The sequence below is a fragment of the Apostichopus japonicus genome, chromosome 13 (genome assembly GCF_037975245.1).
Source record: "Apostichopus japonicus isolate 1M-3 chromosome 13, ASM3797524v1, whole genome shotgun sequence".
Lineage (NCBI taxonomy): Eukaryota > Metazoa > Echinodermata > Holothuroidea > Aspidochirotida > Stichopodidae > Apostichopus > Apostichopus japonicus.
The window spans coordinates 15,245,803-15,268,087 of record NC_092573.1 but is presented as its reverse complement, the minus strand read 5'-3'; the positions used below and the strand labels follow the sequence as shown (position 1 = coordinate 15,268,087).

The following is a 22,285-nucleotide window of genomic DNA, read 5'->3' as shown; positions in this document are numbered from 1 at the left end:
GTTATCATGTTTTAAAGCTTTCAGACTGTAACACCTCTTGACCTCATGTGACCTCTACCAATTTCAATAGGGTTCTTGCACTCACGAAGCTGAATCTACACACTATAGTATGAAGTTCAAGAAAGATATATCTTCTTGAGTTATCATGTCTAAAAAATTTTCAGACTTTGACTAAAAGGTTGACCGCAAATGACCTTTGACCTCTACCAATTTCAATAGGGTTCATGCACTCACCAGGCTGGATCTGCATACCATGTATGAAGTTCAACAAGGATTTTTTGCATTACCATGTTTATAAAGTTTTCATACTTTGGCCTCTGTCGACCCCAAATGACCACTGAACTTCACAGTAAAGGACAGTGTTTTTGTACTCAACATGATGGACCATGCAACATACCAAGTACGTACTTAATCCAACATGAACTTTTTGAGTTACAATGTTTACAAGCAAATGTCATATACACACACACACACACACGCCATCACCATTGCATGGATTCCTTCTGTCTCCGGGAAGGAATCAAAAAGGAATTCTTGGTGTTACTAATCCCTTCTATACAATATCAAATTCATTGCCAATGGCTGTCAGTTCAGTCAGTTGTACAATTTATCTGCAGTAAGAGATATACTGAATGCCAACAACATATGTAACTTGTCAGTCATAAATTTGTCTCTACCTCAAATGTTGCTTTCAATTTATCATGCTGGTACAATTCAGTGAGTCAAAGGTCAGCTGGTGAGGTATAAAAAACTAAAATATGCTAGAAAAGATTTTAAATGCTTTGCCACATGGTAAAATTGCTACAAGTTTACATGCTTATTATACTTCATTACTGTACCGTAATGAGACCTTTCCTAATCATACCTAACCTTCTTCATCCACTAGCAATCATTCAGAGAAAAAAAAAATTCAAAAAAAAAAAAAAAATTGGTTATTGAGGACATCTAGGAAGTTTGTTAGAATTAAATAATTTTATCGGGGAATCTGTCAATCTCCAGTTCAGACTTATTCAATAGTCAGCTGTCAATTTGACGAATGGATCCAATCTGCTCACAGAAACATGACAGCCAATCACAATGTAATTATGTATTCTGTTTCAATGAGTGATGCGATTTAGCAAAGAAAAAACAAGTGAGAAGCATTTACCAAAGATACTGTACTGTACCTTGAAATCCTTAGACCATCAAGCTCTGCAAACTACATATCGAACCTTTTAAAGATGATTCACTTCCACAGTGAGGAAGTAGCATGTTAGCTTTGATTCTAGTTAGGGAAATACCCCACTTACATTTAAAAAAAAAACATGCAAGAGATCTCAAGGCTATGACACAGTTATTCCAAAAATGTCATATGACGTTACCCTTTTCACAGGTAAAACTACTGTACTATAGGGACATGGTTATTCAAAGAGTATGATGGGATATGAATGGTTGCATATATTATTGACAACAATTAATAAGACATAATTAATTCATCAGTCATTTAATTAACTACATTGGCACTTGAAAAAAGAAATTGTAACTATATGACATGTATGTTGTAGCATGACATGTGTTAGCCTGTGAGGACTTTAATATGTGTTAGTATACTATGTATGATCTGTCAGCCTCTACTCTTTATAGTGTACCATTAATATATTATAAATATAATGCCATGCAGAGCCTACACTATCCCAATACCATGCAGAGCCTACACTATCCCAATGCCATGCAGAGCCTACACTATCCCAATACCATGCAGAGGCTACCCTATCCCAATACCATGCAGAGCCTACACTATCCCAATACCACGCAGAGGCTACCCTCCTAATCTGACCTAACGTCAAAAGGCTGCTCTCCATACTCTAATTCCTAATTTGTTATAAATGCTGGCTATAATATGGCTAGATAAGACTCAAAGATTGAGTATTTATTCATAACCATTGATTTCTAGACACTTTCTGGGATAATATTTGGTAGGAAGGTATCTAGAATGGATCAATCTCTAAGGAGATTGTGCTAAATATTTATAGTACCAAAACACTTTCTGGACAGAGTGAAGGTAGAGTGTGTAAGGTTAAAGGCCCGGTCACACTATACCGATTTTTTATCGGAATACTATCCGATTTTCCCGGAGGAATCGAAACTGCCAATTTTTCGTTCGGGTCTTCCAGCCACAGTGGATAAAGGACCTGATTTGCTATCTGTTGAGCCATTCCGATGTGGAATAGCCCTCTCCTAACTTTTGATATTAACTCCGTTTCCTTTTATCGGATAGCTATCTGATTTCTCTTACGATTTTTATCGTTTTTCGATGTGACGTCACTTCAGAATGTAGTCCGTTCCAGAACCCCTCAGATTTGGAGTAGGTATTCGAATATTCCACTACGTTCATTACATTCACTACCACAAACCTCACTGTTCTGACTAAAATCGGATAAATCGGACCGTATTCTGATAAAATATCGCTGTAGTGTGACCGGGCCTTTATGCAGACAGGTGGATTCAACTGGATAAAGATCCTGTACAGGAACACACTTCCAGGCACTCTAGGTGGTAGCATACGATCGAGGGTAAATACCCAGTAGTGACTGGTCACTGATGGTGTACAGTGTTGAAGGTAACCAGACCACTCTAGATACTGTTGAACAAGAGTGCTGAGGACTTGGGGAGACAGGTAAGGGAGGAAACAAAGTCAATGCAATGTTCATCTGCTAATGCAACTGCTGTAGTTAACGGTCAACTCCACATAGGCTAGAAAGTCAATGAAATAATGGCCACTCAAATTGCAATATTGGCAATACCCCACTGCTGATAGGACTTAACTCTCAGGGCTTAACCTCCATAGCTCAATGTATCTGATTGCCTATTCCTCAGTCTATTGGAATTAATTTGGATGATCAGCACCAGAAATAAAGCAAGTTTTAGCAATAATCTCAAATTGGGTCGAGGCAATGCTGCATGATGTCAACCCGAAGTCTCAATTATCAACTAGAATGTCTTGAGAATTTCCTCACAAGCCTCTAGTTATAAGAATGTATTATAACTCTAGAGGACCATAAATATTAAAGTGTCTCAATTATATCCACTTATCATTCTCTGGGAAATCAATTAAGATTAAAGTTGAAATATCTCAACCTTTATCGCCCAGCAGCCCCTATCTCTGGTAATATAGATGATATATAAGGCCTTGATCTCAGATTCTACCATACAAAGTCTGTGGTATGGTAAATCAATAAAGAGATGCCACTTTGCCGGAGGCTAAGATTAGCTTATATCATACCAGCTATATATATCTATGTACCAAATTCATAACTGCCTTTTTTCTACAACAGTCAGTGTTCATGTCTAGATGGGTACAGTATATAATGATTCAAGATGTACTATGCGTATGTGAGACTATACACAGCTCTACGAACACACGAGTACTGAATTGAGATACACAGCTAAAGATACATCACCCGGTAAAAATAACACACAGGTAATGTTAGATAAAGAAAGTCATCAAGTAAGGGTTGTTGGGAATGAAATAAAAACATTCATCAACACTTACTAAAACAATTAAAAAAAACAATTAATATAGGGTTCCAAAATATTGCATATTAAGTTAAATACACATACATACATAGTGATAATGGCTTGATTGCCTAATTCAGAGTTTTTCCCTTATGTTGTACCTTTCATGCCTCACTCTACCTCCCCCTCCCCCGTGTCCCTCTCCCACATAACATCCCTTTTCAAATCTTCTACAACTCACTATGATGTTCTAGTGTGAACCTGTTTGCCACATGCAGCTCTTTCAACCCACCAGATAAACTAGTGTAGTACAGTACTGACATTTTCACTGAGCTGAGAAATCAAATTGATAATTTTCACTGAATTCCTTTTCAAACCCTAAAACTTCCATTTTATAGAGTGACCTTGAGGAGGTGCTAAATAGACTGACACCCATCTCACACCTTCTTTGTTCGCAAAAAGATGATACGGTTCAAAAAATTTGTATAATAATTATTTTATTATTGTGAGGAACAAGCTAGTCACAAATAAAAAGAGGGGGGGGGGAGGGGGAGAAATATTGCCATTCATAAATTATAACTGCACTTAAGTCAGAAACAGAAAAATTAACTGTTTTTCTTTTGAATATAAATTAAAGTTATATTTGGACTAGCTCTTTGGTCTGCAATTTTAGCCAAACCTACAGAATATTCCTCCAAAAGACTGACCCATTGATCAAACTACAAGTTCCAACCAAGCGTGTTCAAACACAAAAGGTTGTTTGACTAATTAAGAGTTACAGTACTTACTTTAACCTGTCTGCATTCACTCACATCATATACACATTCCTATCTATACCTAGTAAAACTGTAAAACTAAATCATTTTCAAGGATCCTAAAAGCTTGTTGGACATTTTTTATATAACAAAACACACACACACACAATCTTCGGTAGCACAGACAGAAAGTTGGACATATACAGCTTCAATATATCTCTTTGAAAAAGCATGCAGTTTACCTTTTAAACTCCAGGCAAGGTTTTTATATTTTATTTTTTAAGTTCATAAAAGTAAATCACTCCAACTGTAAAGGCCAAATCGATTTAAAATCTACTTGCCCTGCTCTCTACGGGAGGTATAGGTAGATATGCATAAAAAACATGAATGTAGACTGTAGAACATTAATGTGGGCAAATGACTCTTCTTCCACTCTGCAGTATAGTGGACAAACTTCTTTTAGTTGAATAATAAGCATTAATCTATTAATTACTTAAACCTCCTTTGAATTTCAAGTTTAAAACATCATAATGAAAGTAGTAGTACTACATTTGCAAATTAAAGCTTGATAACCAAATTTTTACTTCTGTCGTTCCAATTTTTTTTTTTTTTCTTGCTTTCTCTCATTCATGATTATTTTGTTGTCAAAGCAGACCGAGTATTGCTCAAGAATTAAGAAAACAAATTGTGTATGTTCTGCATGACCATGCAGTATATTAAGAGTCAATTCAGGAAACAGCATAAAACAAAGAATAAACAATGTTTTCCTGTTTTCCATAAAAAAATATTTCTCTTGTACTTTTTCCCCACAACTATATCCTGGTTGAAATGTCATACATCCCAAATATCTCAAGCATTTGCAGACAAACAAAACAGATTTTTGAGCCAGTAATGAGAAACATGTCAATTAATGCTTATTTGATACTAAAATTGTACAAACAATAAATGTACTTTAGGAGATTAGCTTCACAATAGGCATCCTGTATATAGGTGTCAATACAAACAATCAGGAAACAGAGAACAATTGTGTAGTTTTCCAATTTGGTATTCATGTAAATGTGTTTATTTAAGTACTACAGTATCATGCAACATCACATCACATCATTATCAATTCTCTTTAATTAAGAAATGAAGGAAGGCCATTAGGGCCAGTGAGGGTGTACAGTGTTAAAAGATTACCAGGGCATTCTAGACACAGTAGAATGTGGTGCATAGGTTGTGGGGAGACAGGTAAGTGGGGAACGAAGTAAATTAAACTTATTTCAAATTTCCTTTGAATTTCAAGTTTTAAAACATCATAAAGAAAGTAGTAGTACTACTGTACATTTGCAAGTTAAAGCTTGATAACAAAGTTTTTTACTTCTGTCGTTCCAATTTTCTTTATAAAATTTTTTTTTATAATTTTTGTTTTAGAAAAATTGGCAAAAGGATGTCTTTTGATCAATACTAGAGTCTTAATATATTTTTAGTCATTATTTAGTTGAGTACATTGATAAACTCGCAGAATATAAATTGTGTAAAATAACAAACTTGTACAAATGTTGCATTCCTGTGGGTGCCAACTCTTGACTGCCGTTAACTTTAGTAAATATATCCAGTGAAAACTACTCCTGGAGCTTTGGAATATGAGACAGTGTCCCACTAAAGGACTGTCCATCTTTGATGATGCAACAGAGACAGACTTGACTATGGTACCCAAATCTGTACTAATTTTCTGGCTTGAGCGGACTCGTGATCCAAGGATTGCTGGTTCGATTCCTGCCTAGTTTATTACATTGTATCCTTGGGCAAGATGCTTTATCTTGATCACTTGCCTCTCTCCACACAGGGGTTCAATGGGTACCTGTGAGGTAACTTGTCATTGGGCGCAGTATATATCTGCTGCCGACTGGAGGGATTGTCTCTGGGACAGGTTATCACAGACCAGGGGTAATATAACGTCTGTAAAGCGCTTTGAGACCTATCGCTGGTTTAAAGCTCTATATAAAAAAGCAAATATTATATATTATATGTGTACAAGAATTTGACTTTCTGCTGGTTCTTATCATGCATATATACTCCAGAGGAAGCAAAAGTCATCGGTTCAGAACTCATCGAGTACCTGTGTTAACTTTGTACTCTTATCTTACACACACATTGAACCTTATATTTGTACAGACTTACCCATTGTATTGCTATACTCACACTGTAACAAGGCTAAAATTATACAGTAATAAAAGCTTTGCATGTTTGCACGATTCCTACTACAGAAGTCATTATTTCCTAGCATTTTTATTCTATTTTTCTCTCTGTTTTTTGTAGAAAAGCTAAAAGCAGATATCAAGTTACGGTAGATCGCACATCTGAGGCATGATGATTAAATAAAAGCAAACTGACTGATTGCTCCAAAATGAGTTAATTAATTTTCCGCTTTCAATTAGTTCTCGGTTAATCTCTTGGGGACGCGTAAGTTTTTTCATCTTTCCCGATTCATCAATCGCCGCATTTTTGAAGAATTCTTGATTTAGCTCACATTTAAGGTCAATATTATGTACTGTATTTTAATTCCTCTCAGTTCATTGCCCACGTAGGAAGCTGTAATTTGTGGAAAGCCGAAAGAGACATTTAAATATATATGTACCATATCAATTTACTCATTTAATTAATACCTGTATTTTACTATGTCCTAACTTAAAGTACAGTAGGTATTTCTTTACATACACATTGTTCATATCTAAAATCTTAAAGTTCTTTGCCTACAAGCAAGTCTCGCTCTCTTTATATTTTCTGTACGATTCAGATCATTTAGTACAAACATATAACAGAAACAGAAATATGTGATGCTTCCTGTACACACTCGATACTTGAGTACAAGGCATGCATCCTGGACGTTATTTTGTCATCCCACTTTCAATTGTTTGGAGTCTGTTGAACATTTCCTGAACAGCATGACATGATTACTACATACATCTTACCAGTTTAAACAGACTGTATATATATATATAAGTACATTACACAATAGTGAGAATTTTTGTGATTCTCTCACAACGACATACTACTACAATTTGTAATTGTTGCAACCGTAATCCTTCAGTTGTTAATTGGTGTTTAAAGTTTACATGTATAATGCTCCACTAATTGCTGGATACGATCCAACGATCGCAAACTTCCAACGATCGCAAATATAACCAAGACGAAATCCAAGTGTAATTTTTCCACAAGAAATCTGTGTGATGACACTTTTAATGGTAGAATGAGAAGGAAGGGCAGTGACCGGGGGGGGGGGGGGTCTGGTCATAGAGGGCGCACAGTGTTATTATTTTACCAGGACTTTATAGGCACAGTAGAACGAGGTGCTAAGGTTGTGAGGAGACAAGTAAGCTAGGAGCGAAGTAAATTAATCAGACCAGGATGATTTCATGTACTTCCCTTATGTACAGTACCTCCAGTCTGACTGTCTTTGATCTACGGTAGTTTAAGACTCATGGAATTGAGTTGATTCTTATCTCTAATTTTGGTGAATGGATAGTACTACTGTACAGCATGTAGCACAGATATGGTCGAAATCTTCTCTGTTGTGTTTAATTCCATTCCATGATTCCATCTGAATCTCTCCAATTGGCCAGTAGATTCAGAAACATGTCAAAGTGTCTAGTAGGTCATGATCTTGACTGTTGGAGGTCACATAAACCAGTACTTATAAAAGTTGTCATCGATTTGTTAGTGTTGAGAGATAAAGGATATTAGAGAACAGGAGAGATAAATTACATTTAAGTGGAGAAGATTGAGTTCCTTAATGCTACTGTGTTTAAGTATGTACATACAGCTGCAGTGATCATAGGTGAGTTATGCAAGCTAAGCTAATTAACTCTTTTCTCCACTCAATTTGACGTAAACGTAGGCTCAAAATTGGTTCATAATTGAAACTAACAGTAATCGCTTTGTGCTATTTATCCGATATGTACCCGTTTGAGTACTTGCAGTTTTGTTCAATCAATGCATACCTTCAATACCTACTAAACTGAAAATAATTAATTAATGTTATGCATACAGTAGATTGATGTCGACTTGCCACCTCCAGATCTTAAAGCATTACAGTATATATTACTGTATATATTTAATATTGACTCCCTTACGCCATACCCTGGAGGGGATTATAGAACTACGAGACACTGAGTACCTCTCTCCTACTATAGTTTAACATCTACAAACACCACAAGGGCCTGACTCACCATCAGGAAACCCCCAAAGAATATGAAATACTATAGCTTCAAGCCTGACATCCAAATTTCCCTACAAACATTACAGATGCATGGGCATCAATTCAGTGCCCATAAGTGTTTCGATTTTTTCATATAGCCTGCTATCTTAGTATTGATTTATAAGCTTGTAGTGTTTATGAGGAAGGCATGCTACACTATTACCACAGGCAGAGTAACACATGAAGTCAACAGTTATTGATATCAATTCTTTCAAACTTTCAATGAGTAATTAAGTGTAATACAGTTTTATATCATTCCATGTGGAAAGTAATTAATCTACTAGGCTTTGTGTTATAGAAGATATATTATACATTGAACGATAGCGTGTTTGTAATTCAGTGGTTTCAATGGATGGTACTGCACTTTGTCAATGATTACTAATTTTAAAGTTGACCATATTGTATGTCAGTTAGGTCTGTATGTATCTACAAAGTATGGGTCTCATATCATGTGTTATGAAAATAATGGAAAATTTAACGGAATACAAAACAACGAGGTCATTCCAAATGTTAGATGGTATAAGACTTTGGCTGTGAAATTTGACCATATTTAACTGAGCTTGAAGTTAAACAGATCATGTATTGTCATGTAAATATTTAGTTGGAGGTATATACCAATATCCTACAGTAAATTACTTTCAAATTAAATCCTTGAATCAGCTACTGTAACATCAAATACAGATGGTCCACTTTGTAATTATTTTCTTCAAATTTATCTTAACATTAAAAAAATGTACCATTCCTGTTTTGGACTGTAATGTGTATGGTATGTTTGGTACCCAATAATTATGCAAATAACTTTAGGTACAATTTAATCTTGATATTTCATAGTCTAGGAAAACTGAAACCTGAAAAATGTTTACAGTAAAGGAATCCATCTTGACAGTTGCTGTAAACCTTCCCACTAAACATTTTTTTTTCAAAAGTTACCTTAAACTCTCAATACGTGTTTGCTGATGAATTTTGGAAAACAAGCTTCTGAAGCAGTTTCAATGTTTCTTATTCTAAATGCACTCTGACCAAGTGGGTTTAATGGAGAAAAGCTGTCGCAATTGAAAGAAAGAAATTATTTTCTGTTGCCCTTATGGCACGAACGATTTACCGTAAAATCACTTCGACCGCCCATATCAGCATGCTCATTACACAAATGTAATCTATATATATATACTCGTATCGTCCACTTTTTTTACCCATTTCCACGGAGGACACGTCTGTAAACACCTGTTTATTCATTGCAATGGAAGGAAATGACACATTTTCGCAAGCAACATCGGCAAGACCGAAAGAAAGATTCTATTCAAGAGACCTAACACAGGCTCGCCCACGAAAGTGAAAGTAAGATAGGCCTAGAACAAAACAAAACGTTGACAAAACAGAGAGATTTGACGGGCTTACACATTTTGATTGAAGTTTGTAGTATCTACAGACTCATTATATCTGGCAAAATTTATTAATAAAGAATATTACTATGAAAATTGCATAGAACGGTATAACTTTTACTGAGCTTTTAGGGCAGTAAGCTGGAGAGGCTGAAGTTTAAATTTGGCAAAACACACATTGAGACTTTACTGTGCCATAAAATTAGACCACTGTTCATACACCTTCATGATATTCCTGATGATAAATGCTTGAAATACCCTATTAAACCCCCAAATGCAAACACATCTCATGTTTGGGGTCAAAATGAACAAATATAATTAAAGGAATATAATTCCATGCTTTTGTTAATAGTTTTATCCACAATGCACTTCCATTCTTCAACGATATTCACCTTCTAATATCACAAATGACTAGAACGCTCCCTTAAAATGTTTGTTGATCTTAAAGCAGCTCTTTTGCAGTTGAAATCTGATCAATATTTCAAAACTAATCCATAGTAAACACTAAACTCCTAATAACAAAGTAACTCATTAATAGTTTGTTAACATATAGTCAGGTTTCAATTTCAAGTAGTTAAGCAAGAGTAAAAATTTTAACCAAATTCATTAATTTTTCACTCAATTGTATTCCTTTGGTGAAAAAGGTATGGACGGCTGCCGTTAGTTTGGTTATCTTCAGAAAAAACTTTCCAACCAAACTCAGAAAAGCTACTTTAAAGGCGATATCGCTCGTAGACTTTTTTTAGAGGGCGCTGGCATTTTCGAGGTTTCAGCGAGGTTTAATGGGACCCCGAAAACTCACGTGACCTCGGTGGCAAATTTAGATCAGTGAATAGCACAGGCAAGCGTATGCGTAACAAGCCCGTACCCATGCACACATAATGTTATAACACAGCATTTCAGATTATTGTGCTGTTTACCGCAAAGGATTTTCGTACGCGATAGTTTGTTGTTTGTGTGCCTTTTGAGTAAAGAATACTGTACGATTTTCGTACAAATACATTCGATTAGACTAGAGTATAGTGACAATCATGGAAAAGGGATCAGGGCAAGGAGAATCGGGCGAAAGAAAACGACCTTATCCTGGAACGAGCGTAGGTTCAAGTGGAGGAAAGCCATTGTTGCATGGACCTGACAAAAACAGCAGTGCAAATGAACAACAGCGACGAAGAGATGCCACGAAGATCTATCTTCTACGTTCCTACGTAAACTGGCAAATGGAGAAAGAGCTCTACAAACATGTCCACGATTTGACTTCTGTTAGCAACGCAGATTTCGCAGAACATTTGCTTCAGGATCACACAAAAAGGTACTGATTTGCTAAGCTAGGCTAAAACTGTATAGGGTAATACTAGTACATAGTAGTACTACAGGGTATTGTCCTAGGTACAGTAACTGTCAGTATTGCGAAGTACAGAAAACTGCAAAGTTCGGACACCCCTAAGAAATACACAGTTTCACCATGATAACCTACAAGCGAAAGCCAATATCACTAAAAACTAGGAAGCTACAGTTATTTCCTCTCCAAAATGACCCGTGCGCAAGTATGTACGTACATATCTGTCAATAAAATGAAGATAGTTTTTGGGGTATTTTAAGGCTTAGGTGTTCGAACTTTGCAGTGTCTATGCTATTGTATTTGTAACATACATGATTTGATGAGCCTAGGCTTTGTAACGGGTACCGTTGTTTTCCGCACACGTTACTTTCCGCTGAAACAAAACGGTGTTTTCCGCAAACAAATTTGTCAGCGGAAAACAACGTTTTTTTCAACGGAAAGTACCGTTTCTTTTTGGGAGGAACAGAATGACTTACTGAAATTATTAGGCACATGGAAGGATTTAGGAAGATGGATAAGATAGGATTTGACTGTAACAGGATAAAATGTAGCTTCGAGACAAGATTTAGGATACAGTAGCTAAGGTTGTACTTGTAGCTTAGGCTGTAAGGCTTACTTATACAGCCATTTTATTTCCAGCGAAAATCAAAGATACCGCCTTTTACACCTTTTTTTTTAAACCATCATTACGCGGGCCGAATATTTAATACTTAATTAGATACTCAATCCTTCATAACGCGGGCGTCCCTTTGCCCAGTATTATATGCTTCTTTAATAATTCGTAATTACGAACACCCCAAGCCTCCTCTAAATTATAAGCAGCTTAACTTTTCTGACATGAACTCAGTCTAACCATCCTTGATCGACGTTCTTTGATACTTTCTCATGTTATTTTAATCATCCTGCCTGAATTTGGTATCTCAAAATTGCGGAAAAATATAGTGTACAGGCAAGTGAAAAATCGGTGTTTTCCGCAGAAGAATTTTTTCAGCGGAAAGTAATCAGCGGAAAGTAACGTATGCGGAAAACAACTGAAACCCTTTGTAACTAGGCCTATCATTCATTATTTTTCCAATGGACCTAGCGTATGCTAACCTTATCATACTTATCCTAGCACAAAATAGCAGTAAGTTGTATTACTGAGTCATCATCATCACTGTTTGTGAATGCTTGTCATGAGGATACTGTATAGGCCGTGGCTATTCTTACGACTACTAGTCGTAACAATTATTTATAAACTATTCTTATGACAAAGGCAAATTCAAGTGCAGTAGAGTAAATAAAGCAACTGCGCATGTAGTAGGGGTAACCCTAAACATAACCCTAAACCTCAATCCTAACCCTAACCGGAAGTTATTGTTACTCCTCGTCATAAAATTAGTACTCCTAATCATAAAAATAGCAACTGCCCATGCGTAGTCGGAAATTATTCTTACAACTAGTCGTAAGAATAGCCACTTTGTACTGTATACAGTAAAAAATTAAAATATCCTTCCTAAAGAAGACTGACAGGGACTGGGGGTCTTTAGTTTCACTCCTCATATTTATGCCATGGAAAGCTGGGCCTTCTCATCACCAAAAAGTAAACTGTTTTTTTGCCTCAACAAATTGATGGAAATATATTTTCTAACCACTAGGCCTAAGTGATCTGTTCATCCCCACCCCTCCAGGTTCTAAATTGTTATCAGCTGTCCTTGTTTGAGGAATAATTCTTGTGAATGAGCATTTGAAAGAAAAGCCTCACCTATGCCCAGTCATAATTAACTAGGCATATAACATAGGACTAAGGCCTATAGTATTAGTAATAAGTATCTGAATTTAGTGTTCATAGTAACTGTATTCCCTAATTTTGTAATATACACCAGTGAGGAAGGCCTACTGTGCTGTACAAGTACAACCACATGAACCTGCAAATTTTCCTATAAAAATAATGCATCTACTATACATAAATAATTTAGAATCACTACTAACAGATTCACATGTTTTCACACCGCTGCGTATTCAACTAGACCTTATGTTTTTCTAAGGTCAGCCACAGCCAGCATATATGCAATCAAGTTTTAATGGTTCATGTGGGCAACAGGGTGTTATACTGTTATCTACTGACTGTCTGTCCAATATTCCAGCAATCATGTGTACATTTCTGTGTTTGGGATTTTTGAAGGAACCCAACTGCTATGCAAGAAATTAGGTAAATTAGCCTCACAAATTGAGGGACCATATTAGTACATATAGCTATACCTTTATAGGTACAATTATAGAATACAGGGCCATTCATTAACTCTTCCCAGCATCCGGATGCGCGGATGCTCGGTGTGTCTGTACATGTCCGAACACGTATGACGCCCTCTAAAATTCCATCACGTATTTCATTTTGACTCCGCATCCGCGCATCCGCGCATCCACCCCGGGAGTACTAGGAATGGACTTAAATAATTTTCGAAAGTTTCCCAAAATACCATCACGTATTTCATTTTGACTCCGCATCCGCGCATCCACCCCGGGAGTACTAGGAATGGACTTGGAAAAGTTTCGACATATACCATCATGTATTTCCAATACTGAAAGTCCCGTATGTACGAAGATATTCCACATCAATAGTGTGTCGTTCTTAAAAGGCATCCGTACATGTGTGACGCCCTCTAAAATTCCACGACAGAAGTACAAGGAAAGGACTTAGGAAATTTTTGACTCCGCATCCACGCATCCGCGCATCCACTCAAAAAGAAAGAACTGGGACTTTGACATTTTTTACTCACATACGTACTGGGGTGAAACTGAGCATCCGCGCATCCGGATGCTCAGATAGTATCATCGAGTGGCCCTGTATTCTATAATTACTCCCCTTTATAAACCTTTATATAGCCATGCCTGGAGGTAAGAAAGTACCAGTTTTTTTTGTGTAGGCCTGATGCTCATACTTTATGATGCTGTGCTAAGTTATCATATTTTTTATATATAGTCAGTACTATGCTTTTTTTTGTTCAGCTTCTTGTGAATGATCTGATGTTTAGTGTTCAAAAATTATAATATCTATTAAATTTGGTGGCCGAAACTATCTCTTGTGGAGAGTAATCTAGCGTTAAATATATGGTAGTCTGAAATCAAGCTATTCATGTAAACAGGAATTTTTCACAATGGTGTCATGGAGTAAGCTAGCATCTCAATTCTCACTCATGAAACCAACTGCTCACATAAACAGGAAGTTTACACAGTAGGTAAATAATGAGTGTACATCAAACTTTGATCAAAAGACTGGACATCTTTTAGCGATATGAAACCAATCAGTTCACTAAGACAGGAAGTTTACCTAGTAAATTTTACATTGACATGTGAGCTCAAGTTGTTGGGCAAGCAGTTGGGCAACACAAAATTATCCTTTCAATTCTTGAAAGGTACCGCGGTTTATGGATATGTTGAAGAAGAGTATGAAAGAATATCTCATCCTTATCTGGGTTTAAATCAATGTGGGTTAACAATATGTTATTATTGAAATCTGCCTAAGTGTTTGTTTGTTACTTTTCTCTTTCATATTTTTTCTTGGTTAGGTATGATAAAAACATGTATGTTTGTAATGATTTGGTCATTACCAGATTCATTACGCATACAATTAAGCTTGGGGTGTACAGTAAAATTACTATTTCAGTTATATGATTTACAGACAATTTTTTTTGTTTCATTGTATAGGTTTCAAATGCATCTTTTCCTGAAAGATGCTGAAAGTCAAACAGAGGCATTCTCAGCGGCTGTCACCACAGAAAGATCAGTTGACACTCAGAAAGGAGAAGGTAAATTTATATGTTTATCCTTGCATGAATTACAGACTGGAAGAGCAGTGCTAATCTTATCTGATCTGGTGTGATCAGAAAAATAATACAATTTCATTCTCATTAAATTCCAAAAGAAAAGAAAAAGATGGTAGCATATTGCTCATCCACTAAAAAGCATACATGTGTATGAGAATTTATAAAAGTAAGTGGGCCTGATATTATCAGGATCTTCTTTAGAGGCAAACTGACTAGTAACAGTAAATTAAAGAGACACAATAGAGCCTGGAACAGAGAGGACATGGTGAACACAAAGAAAGAAGTTAATGGTGTATTGAACAAAAGGAGTCAGTGAAAGCAGAGGTATTTAGATAAACTGTGGAGTACAAAGCGAGGATTAAGTAAGGAGAGAGGGCAAATAAACTATAGCAGAATACAGAGATGGAGCAGGATAAAGTTAGTCATGTCCTTCCTGTATATTGAGCCCATTCAGTTGAATGGTGCTAGGGCACTCCGTCCACTCTCTCTATCTCTGCTGTGGTGTACTGTGTCTGAGATGGTTAGTCTACGAAGTTAGTTACCTGTTGGGACATGTCTTTAATGGTATGATTGGGGAGCTGAAAGTGTTCCCCTACTGGAGTCTCCATTTTCATGGTATTGACTTGTGACTAGAACTGCTTCTTGAGGGTGGTCTTGGTTTCACCAACATACTTGTAACTTCAATGTCCTCTAAACTCAATGACACCATTTAAATTGAAATATCAGTTTCCAGTGCTGCATAAGTGTGATAAGTTCTAAACAAAAGGTACTGTATATTTTTAGTCACAGCCATAGAAGCTATAGCAGGATACTTGCAATCTAGTAACTATTGTTTTATGTAATCTCTACAGATACTCCTGATCCAGTTACTTCAACACCTCTCAAGAAGCCATCTGCCAATGTTCTGTCCAATGTCACCAGTAGGATTAGATATGGAGCAGCATGGGAGAGAAACCTCAGACTATACGAATACACATTTACATGATCCTGAACAAAAGAGATCATACATATGGCAGGGGCAAGCACTTTTCCCAGACTTTTGTTGACAGGTTGTGCGACATTCACAAACGTTGGATTAGCAGCTAATGATACATCTGCATCACCAGATTGAGATAAATTGCTTTCGTCCATTTTGTTCGATAGTAGCTATGACTGTAAATCAGGAGCTTGGCCACCCTCTAAGTCAAGGTGGGCAAGGTTGGGGAAATTCAATCAAGGAGTAACAAGCAGAGAATGGCCAGCTTTATATTATTGTATATAGGCCTACACGCACAGTGTGTATAAATATCTGTATCGGTTTATTTATACTGGTGTTCATTTCCGTTGCCAGGAGGGGATATGATTTGAACGTGGGGGAGGGTGTGGGGGGGTGGGGAGGGGGTCCCATTTGAAGTGTCCAAACGATGCTAATCTTTACATCTATCTTCTTGAATCACATGTACCCCTATCGACACGATCAATCAGTCCTGTCTCTCACCTCCTCTCATGCACTGGTGTATTTATTTCCTGGCAAGATAACAGTTAGGCATAGTAAGGGTCAGAGGTCATCACAACTTAAAGAGTTGTGCGAGTCCCTGTGGTCTCTTACATCCTGGTAGCAGTAGAGAGAAGAAGCCTAATAGATCAGAAACCATAACCATCTTCTGTTGTGTCTTATTTTCCAGCATTCTTGAAACATTATATCTTTCCCCTTTGATTTGTTGATGTCATAAAGCTGTATTTATGTTGTGCATTATTTAATTCCAGTATTTAGATTGTATATTCTTCTTGTGTATTTGACAGTATCCCAGTGATCTCCATTTTTCTGCTCTTGGTTTTTTTTTCTCTGTACTTTCATATCATATCTATCTCTACCCCTAGCCTCCATCTCCACATTTTCTTTACTTTCTTCCTCCATCCCTTCATCTGTCTTTCACTCTTTCTTTTTTGACCTCTTTCCTCCCCTCTGTTTACCCTGTATGTTTTAGTTTGCCAACTCCCCCCCCCCCCCCCGCATCTCACCCCCAAAAAAGTTCACAAGGTTGACAAGTCTCCCCGTGCTAGTCCCAAGCTATACACCCTTGTTGTGGTGACCATTCAATATACTTGCGGATCAAATGGAAAGCCCCACCCCCACCCCTTATTCCCAGTGTAATGAATCGGCAAATGGAAGATTATTCGGAGTTGTTCCTGATGGTTCAATGATCTTATAGTCAGGCATAGGCCTATATGGTTCTCTTTGTCCTTCATTGCCGTCGAAGTTTGAAATGAATTAATCATGCTAGGAACTTCCGGGCAATGTTTAATTTTCTGTGGCAAGAAAAAAAGCTTGCCCCAGTCTCTCCTGGTTGACTATATAGAGCCTATATGGTCACACAATAGTATAGATAAGTATGATCCATGCAGACAGCTAGTATATATTTTTTTTAATTCAATCCAATTTCAGTTAAAGTTTCGAGTTGTAATTCGAGTCAGTCGAGATGAGGTGCCCCATGGTGGAGCTGGGTAACCCACCCCAACCCCGTTGCCGACTTTTTGGCATTTCGTTGGGAGCTGTTCGGAACAAGAAGCAGGAGAGTCAATTCTGGGAGTACAGTACGCTGGAAAGCAATACACTGACGTGATTTAGGAAAAAAAGTTTTTTGCTTTGACGGCCGATGCTCAGCGAGACACTTTTCAATGGAAATAACTATTAGTTTATTGTTCATGTACTTATACCCTTTTTGCCAATCCTTTCTAAAGAGGGTGGAGCCGCCCCTTATGGCAACGTATTTTCCTTCCCTTTTCCGTTCAAGTTTCGTTATTTTTTAATTCGGGTCAAGGGGTGCAAGGACAGGGTTTACGTGCACCGGTTAGGAGGACGGGGTGCAGCTAGGGCAAGTGCTCTGTGATCGCCTAAAGGGCCCGTTGCCAGGAGTCCAAAAATAATTAAATATACATATTTATCTATATATGGTATATGACATAAAATGCTTTGTCTTACCCTCCTGATATATAACTAAAATTTATATATAAAATACAATGTAAGCTGTGACTCTGTTTATGTATAATTAATACCAATATTGGCTGAAATACCAATTGTTCACACATGACGGACTTGACTTTACGTTTGATACCCAATTTTGTAATCACTTCAGTCGTATTTTTCACTCATTCGCGTTTGTCTTTTTGTGACACCAGTCAGCGTAAATCAGACATAAAGTTCATAACTATAGTTTTTTGAGCTGTTTCTTGACGTCGACTGCTCACCATGTAGGCCTAAAAGAGTAAAAGCAGGGAGCTGCTAGAGCCTAGAGTAGCAGCGCCCTGGTCGAACTATTACGCCTGATGCAAAGCTCGACCGTAACCTATACTGTACAGCCCATTAGTTGTGAAAAGTTCTGAACGTAAAACAAAGCACAGAGTTTTGTATCACACAACACACACGAAAACGCGGCGTAATACCGCATACTACTGACCAGGGAGTTGTTCCATAACAACTCCCTGTACTGCCACAGACAAGAAACTATGCAGGAATTTCGCCAAGGCCACCGTTCAAGTAACCGAACCCGTTTATTGCTTACTAGCCGTAAATACTGGATTGCTGAGAAATTACGAGACAACAGCGACGAACCGGTAGAGGGTAGTATTGATATTATTTTTGAATCGGGTGGTGTGAAGGACAGAATTTACGAGGAAATTACGAGCGATCCCACCTTTAACATTTAAGTCCATCTCTTCTTGTCTATTAATGACTGTATGTTAATTAATCCAATGTTTAATAAACAAAATCAAATCGGTCTATTGAATATGTTCTATTCCTCCGGCCCTGTAATGAACACCTGGGCAAATCAGGATAAATTCCTACACCACTTGTACTAGTTTAGTAAATAGGATATTTGAGAATTTTTCACTGATTTTGATGTTAATTGCTGCTGAGGAGCTGACCAGGATGGTCTGTGCACCAAATCTGATACTGCAGCCACTTTGACAAATGAGCCTCCAAAGTTCAAAGGTCAATTGTAAGTAACTAACAGTCATGTTGAAATATCATTGACTGGAACGTTGATCATTACTTTTAACGACCACAAGAATATCAACCTTACCATATTATACTAAGTTGAATGCAATATTAAAATACTTGGACACAGCAATTTTATTGGATTCTCAACATCTGTTGTTACTAAAATTTATGCAAAAAATAAATATACGAAGCAAATTTGAAAACTGCACATATGAAACGTTGGTATGGAAGGTTCCGTCACAAAATTGAATAAATTTACATAAATGCCAAAACTATAAAGCAGCTTTCCAAGTTGTGTGCAGGGTGGTAGTTATGTTATATGAACTTTTTCTTTCGAGTGATTTGTGTATATATTTCAGTTACTTTTGTAGAGAGTGTATTTATTCATGATATGTCTTTGACGGTAGTTTGTCTCGTTTTTCGCTCCATTTTGTCCGATCAAGTTAATCACATACCTGTAGTTGATCTCTATACAGTATGATGATAATAATACACTATGTTATTTCGTTGTCATGGTGATACCTCGTTGATTATACACCCATTTGTCTGAAAATGGTTATGTCTGAAAATGGTTATAAGCCAATACTAACAACATCATGAACACAACTGCAACAGAAATACTTCCAAGTTAACAAATATTCTGTTGTTTATTATTTTTAATGTAAGTAACAATCAGTAATAATGTTCAAATATTCTGTTGTTTATTATTTTTAATGTAAACTGTAACAATTAGTAATAATGTACAGACAGAAAGGAAAAGAAGAAAAAGAGGGAACCTTGACATGCAAAGCTACTAGGCCTTGAAACAATAGGCTGTTCAGGATAACAGGAAGGAGATGAATTAGGCAGATTACTATAGGGCTATATACTTGGTATGCAACTTGGCACATGGCTTTCTAAAATATATTTGTTGTCAGGAGTACTTTGTCGTCAAGGTTATCAAATTTTGTCAAATATCACATGCACGATGTGATGAAATCACCAGGAGAGTTATATCAACAAAACTTACACAGAGATCATCATCAAATCTATGTTAGAAATAAAATTAGTGTAATTTTCAGCAGCAGTTTTCAAAATGTTGCAAATCTCATCCTTTTATCATCAAAAGTTCAAAACATATTGGACAAATATGAAGAGTAGGAACACAAAAATCTCAGTCACGTTAGACCAAGAAGAGAGAATAATGTTAACTGTAATATCAAATAATTACCCACTCAATAAAATTAGAGAACAAAGATTCTTACTGCTTATAATAGCTTGTTTTAATTGGGTCCATCACTTATGGTGGACTAGCACAAGACATGACTAGGTATGGTCTTAACAGAGCTTTATCTTTGTCTAAAGTCAGTTCTTCAATGTCACAGTTAAGGGCCTAAATTATACCTCAATATAGTAGGCCAGCGGATGTCCTGGTGATCAACAGGCTCAAATTCAGAGTTCAAATTTGGAGGGGGATTCAAAATTTTTGCTGATGTCTGTCCTGGGGAGGGATCTAAGGAGAGGGGTGACCCTCCCCTATGAGAAATTTTCTGGCAGGGTAAGAGGGTATAGACGCAAAATGATGCTATCATTTCCATCACTTTATTTGACTCCACTTGTGGAATATCAGAGTTTAATTTTCAATTAAGAGTAAAACACCAGTGATCTCAAATAATATTTTTCTTTATCATAACTTATTTACATGTATACAACAGTTGAAGTATATATTTCCTGAAATCTTAACTTCCCTTTCCTTTTTTTTAATATAGATACCAACAAGATATATCCAGTTGATATTACCAATTGTCATATTTCACGCTTGCATTCCAAAACAAAAGACGCAGTACGATTTATCTCTGTTCATGAATCCTTACAATTTGAAAAGAATCGAAGCTGTAAAACTTCCTCATAACTACCCTAACTATACCGCTTCACATGTACCATCACAGAGTATGGATTGCTTCAGGACTGCTGGACTAATGCTACAGTATAACTGCTGATAGCTACAATACTGTTTATGCATATTCATTATGAGTAGCTAAAGAAACACCTTAAAGGATGTCTTTAGGCGGGAGTTATAAGTCTTAATGTGGTTAATGTTTAGTAGTGCTTCTTAATATATACATTCCGGTTTTTCAGATATTCAGTTTTAAATATATGCTAAATCTGTGGAATGCTCAGGACCTTTAGGTACAGATATATGCAAACAGAGATAAACCAGGCTCTCACACACTGTTCCATGTTTTGGAATGTATCAGCTCATTTACATATTGATCAAATTCCTATCACTACCTGGCGTTTGTTCCTGGATGATAACCAACCACAAACTGCAGGGGGGAGGGGGGGGAGGTTTACTAATTAAACAGACGATAAATGAATACAGCAGTTACCACATTTGAAGCAGTTATTTCCTTGTGTACAATTTAGGGTACACACAGGTTCTTTTACAATGATGCAATGTTAGACAAGTGCTGCAACTCAATTTCCATTGCTGTAATGAATGTTTTATAAAAGATTTTACAACTCTATCACACCGGTTTGTGAGAAAGTTTCATTTCAAAATACATAGCAAAAGCATATAATGTACATAGTACATGTATGTGTTTTGATTTACCATATACTTTGCATAGTACATATATGAGTTTTGATTTACCATATATATCTACTTTACATAGTACATGTGTAAATATGTTTTGATTTACCATGTGCACTTTGCATAGTACATGTATGTGTTTTGATTTACCATATATACTTTATAAATACATATTACATGTATATATGTGTTTTGATTTACCATATATACTTTGCATAGTACATGTGTTTTTATTTGGCATATGAATATACTGTACATAGTACATGTATGTTTTTATATATAGCATATACTGTACATATTAATACATGTGTTTTGATTTACCATATACTTTACATCTACATACATGTGTTTTGATTTACATGCATACTTGACATAGTATATGTGTTTTGATTAACCATATATATCTACTTTACATCATACATGTATGTATGTGTTTTGATTTACCATATACTTTACATAGTACATGTATGTGTTTTGATTTACCATATATTTACCTTACATAGTACATGTGTTTTGATTTACCATATGTACTGTACATAGTAGATGTACAGTACAGTACAGTATGTGTCTTGATTTATCATATGCTGTACATAGTACACTTGTGTTTTGATTTACCATATACTGTATATAGTACATGATATACTGTATATAGTACATGTATTAATTTTTAATCCTTCCCCTTATTGTTCTACATAATATTGAGAAACAAGATGCAGG

The 22,285-nt window shown here is 36.4% G+C and overlaps 2 protein-coding genes across 5 annotated transcripts in view; one reads left to right on the top strand and one right to left on the bottom strand.

The window, feature by feature from the left end:
* The window catches only part of LOC139978748 (uncharacterized), a 68,469-nt gene that overhangs the window by 31,579 nt on the left and 14,605 nt on the right, over positions 1 to 22,285 (bottom strand). The window contains exon 1 of one of the 4 annotated variants that reach the window (XM_071989215.1): positions 14,582 to 14,587. The exons of the other annotated variants lie outside the window; for them this stretch is intronic. The gene's annotated coding sequence lies outside the window, so the exon portion shown is untranslated. Of the gene's footprint in view, positions 1 to 14,581; positions 14,588 to 22,285 lie in introns of those variants that run through there. 4 annotated transcript variants of the gene reach the window in all.
* On the top strand, positions 10,580 to 18,085 carry LOC139978750 (uncharacterized). Its single transcript, XM_071989216.1, has 3 exons — positions 10,580 to 11,178; positions 14,896 to 14,996; positions 15,866 to 18,085. The coding sequence occupies exons 1-3, from the start codon at positions 10,901 to 10,903 to the stop codon at positions 15,997 to 15,999; spliced, it is 513 nt and encodes a 170-aa protein (XP_071845317.1). The 5' UTR covers positions 10,580 to 10,900; the 3' UTR covers positions 16,000 to 18,085.

Bases quoted from the DNA above. Each gene is read 5' to 3' on its own strand.
- LOC139978750 (XM_071989216.1), top strand. From the start codon at position 10,901: ATGGAAAAGGGATCAGGGCAAGGAGAATCGGGCGAAAGAAAACGACCT. The intron at 11,179-14,895 runs GTACTGATTTGC...TTCATTGTATAG, and splicing joins CTTCAGGATCACACAAAAAG to GTTTCAAATGCATCTTTTCC. The intron at 14,997-15,865 runs GTAAATTTATAT...TAATCTCTACAG, and splicing joins TGACACTCAGAAAGGAGAAG to ATACTCCTGATCCAGTTACT.